General features: G+C 48.5%; 1 protein-coding gene across 1 annotated transcript; it reads right to left on the bottom strand.

Annotated features, from left to right (window-relative positions):
- Positions 1-124: 124 nt before the first annotated feature.
- Positions 125-1,411, bottom strand: LOC109043965 (uncharacterized). Its single transcript, XM_019061407.2, has one exon. The coding sequence runs from the start codon at positions 1,409-1,411 to the stop codon at positions 125-127; it is 1,287 nt and encodes a 428-aa protein (XP_018916952.2).
- Positions 1,412-2,069: the final 658 nt, after the last annotated feature.

The raw sequence follows: 2,069 nt of genomic DNA, 5'->3' as shown, positions 1-2,069 counted from the left end.
CCGTTTACCCTCTTAGTCTATAAGAACCACCCATTTCAACCAATAGGATCGCTTTATACTCCTTATTTCTTATTTGTCTATAGCTTTGTCTATAAATTTCAAGAATTGGCCCCCTGAATAGTTTCTAGAACCTCCTGAAACCTGGCCAAAGCATACGGACAAGTTGCGAGAGGCCGGTGTAAGTGCCATCAGGCAACAGCTCCGTGTAACCAGGGTATACCGAATACAGGGACTTATCATACATTGTTATCTGCGGGCACTTGAGAAGGCTGGCATTGTTTAAAATCGAGCCGACAACCGTGGTGACAGCATCGGTGAGCGCCTTCATGAGGCCCTTCACCAGGTCGGGCATCGCTTGCTGCAGAACCTGAATGATAAAACACCCCAAATTGTTTCCCTGCAAAAGGTTCTTAGCCGTGTAGACACCGCCCGTGAGATTCGCGGGGTCAACGCCGATGAAGGAATTTTTCGAACCGGTGTTCCCTCCGATATCAAGAAACTGAGGGTATTTAGTGACCGCTCGGAGAACGTCCAAATTGGCTTGGACCACAGTGTATTCGTCGGTGAAGTGGCGTTTGTACCAGATACTCGGGATCCGCTCGTGGCCAGGCATGTAAGTCATCTTGTCGCCCTCCCCGGAGATCGCGTAGAAAGACTTGAGGGTCTCCTGATCGAGGAAACCGTCGGAGTGTTCCGCGGAATGGTTGGCGAACAAGCGGTAGATGAAACTGTACGCACCGACGAGAAGGACCCCCGCGACGGCAGGGTGGAAAAATTTCGGGTTGTCACTCTTGCTTTGAGCTAGACGCTTCGCGTAGAAATCGAAGATGATGTCCAGGTTGTAGTTGGTCGACTTGTTTCCCATCCCGTAGAGTTGTTTGAACTGGGGCATCTGGACTTTGGAGGCGTCGCCGAATTGGTAAAGGTCCCCGCGGGTCGGTGAGGCGTCCGTTTCGAACTTGTTGTGGCTGAAAGAGAGACCGTGTGGAATCCCGAGAGGACCGCCGATGACTTTTGGTGTGTTGCCCCCGATGCTCTCTTTCGTGGTGTCTCCTGCCATAACGCAAGAGTACACTGCGAGGACCAAGGCGAGGTCGCGCCCCATCCCGTAGGCCTTGTTGCAACCCTCCACGAGTTGCTGGATGGTTGCGACTCCGTTGCGTGGGATGTAGTTGTGGTTGGCCATAGCGTTGAGCCCTGGGCAGGGACCGCGCTGGTCGTCCGGCCCGGGGGCTACGAAAGCGTGCTGGCTGGTGACTTCGACTCGCTGTGCCACCGGGTCGAAGATGGGTTTGATAATCCTGCGGGCTTGGTAATTCTGGTGTTCTGGGTCTTCTTGTAGTGCTTCTGGGTGACATACAGCGATGTGACTCATGAAACCCAGTATAGATAATGCGATGTAGCCTTTCATGTTGAAGCACGTACGGTTGACTAAAAGGAGCGCTTTACTACTCTACTTTCAGAGCAGAGCGTCGGGTGAACTTACAGCGTTTCGAATTTTTGGGTTTTTTTAAAGTTGCAATATTCGTCACGTATTTCTACTCACGTGTGATGAATAAACCCTCGGAAAATTTAGATGGGTTTGATTATAACCGGTTGCACAGACTGATGGAATTTTAAGTCACTCTACAAAAGGACGATTCTGTCTTCCTATTGATGTGTTCTTGAGGTATGGATTTGACGTTAGCGCTTGGTCATGCAGTGGAAGTGAGGTATTCTGACGGAACAAAAAATGTGTTTTAGTTAAAAGAGAAAAAATTTTGTTGTAGGAATTAGATGTATGAGTAACTGGACTGGATTTTGCAATTTGGAATTATAAATTCTGGCCCGGTTTAAAACAGCGTATGTGACATTAGTTTCCCCATGAACAAAAGTGTTTTTTCAGATAAACCAGAATTTATAGTTCCAAATTGCAATATCCAGTCCAATTGGTGTCTTTTATCATTCAAGACCGGCCGCAAAGAACCCTGCTGAAAATGCAGGGTAGGAAAAAGTCGAGAATTCTGCCAATATCAGTTGGAACTAGACACTGAAAAAGAAACCCCGGCTGTAAAAGCTGTAATTGCCGG

The sequence above is a fragment of the Bemisia tabaci genome, chromosome 2, assembly GCF_918797505.1.
Source record: "Bemisia tabaci chromosome 2, PGI_BMITA_v3".
Classification (NCBI taxonomy): Eukaryota; Metazoa; Arthropoda; class Insecta; order Hemiptera; family Aleyrodidae; genus Bemisia; species Bemisia tabaci.
This window is presented reverse-complemented; position numbering and strand designations above follow the sequence as displayed.

Bases quoted from the DNA above. Each gene is read 5' to 3' on its own strand.
- LOC109043965 (XM_019061407.2), bottom strand. From the start codon at position 1,411: ATGAAAGGCTACATCGCATTATCTATACTGGGTTTCATGAGTCACATC.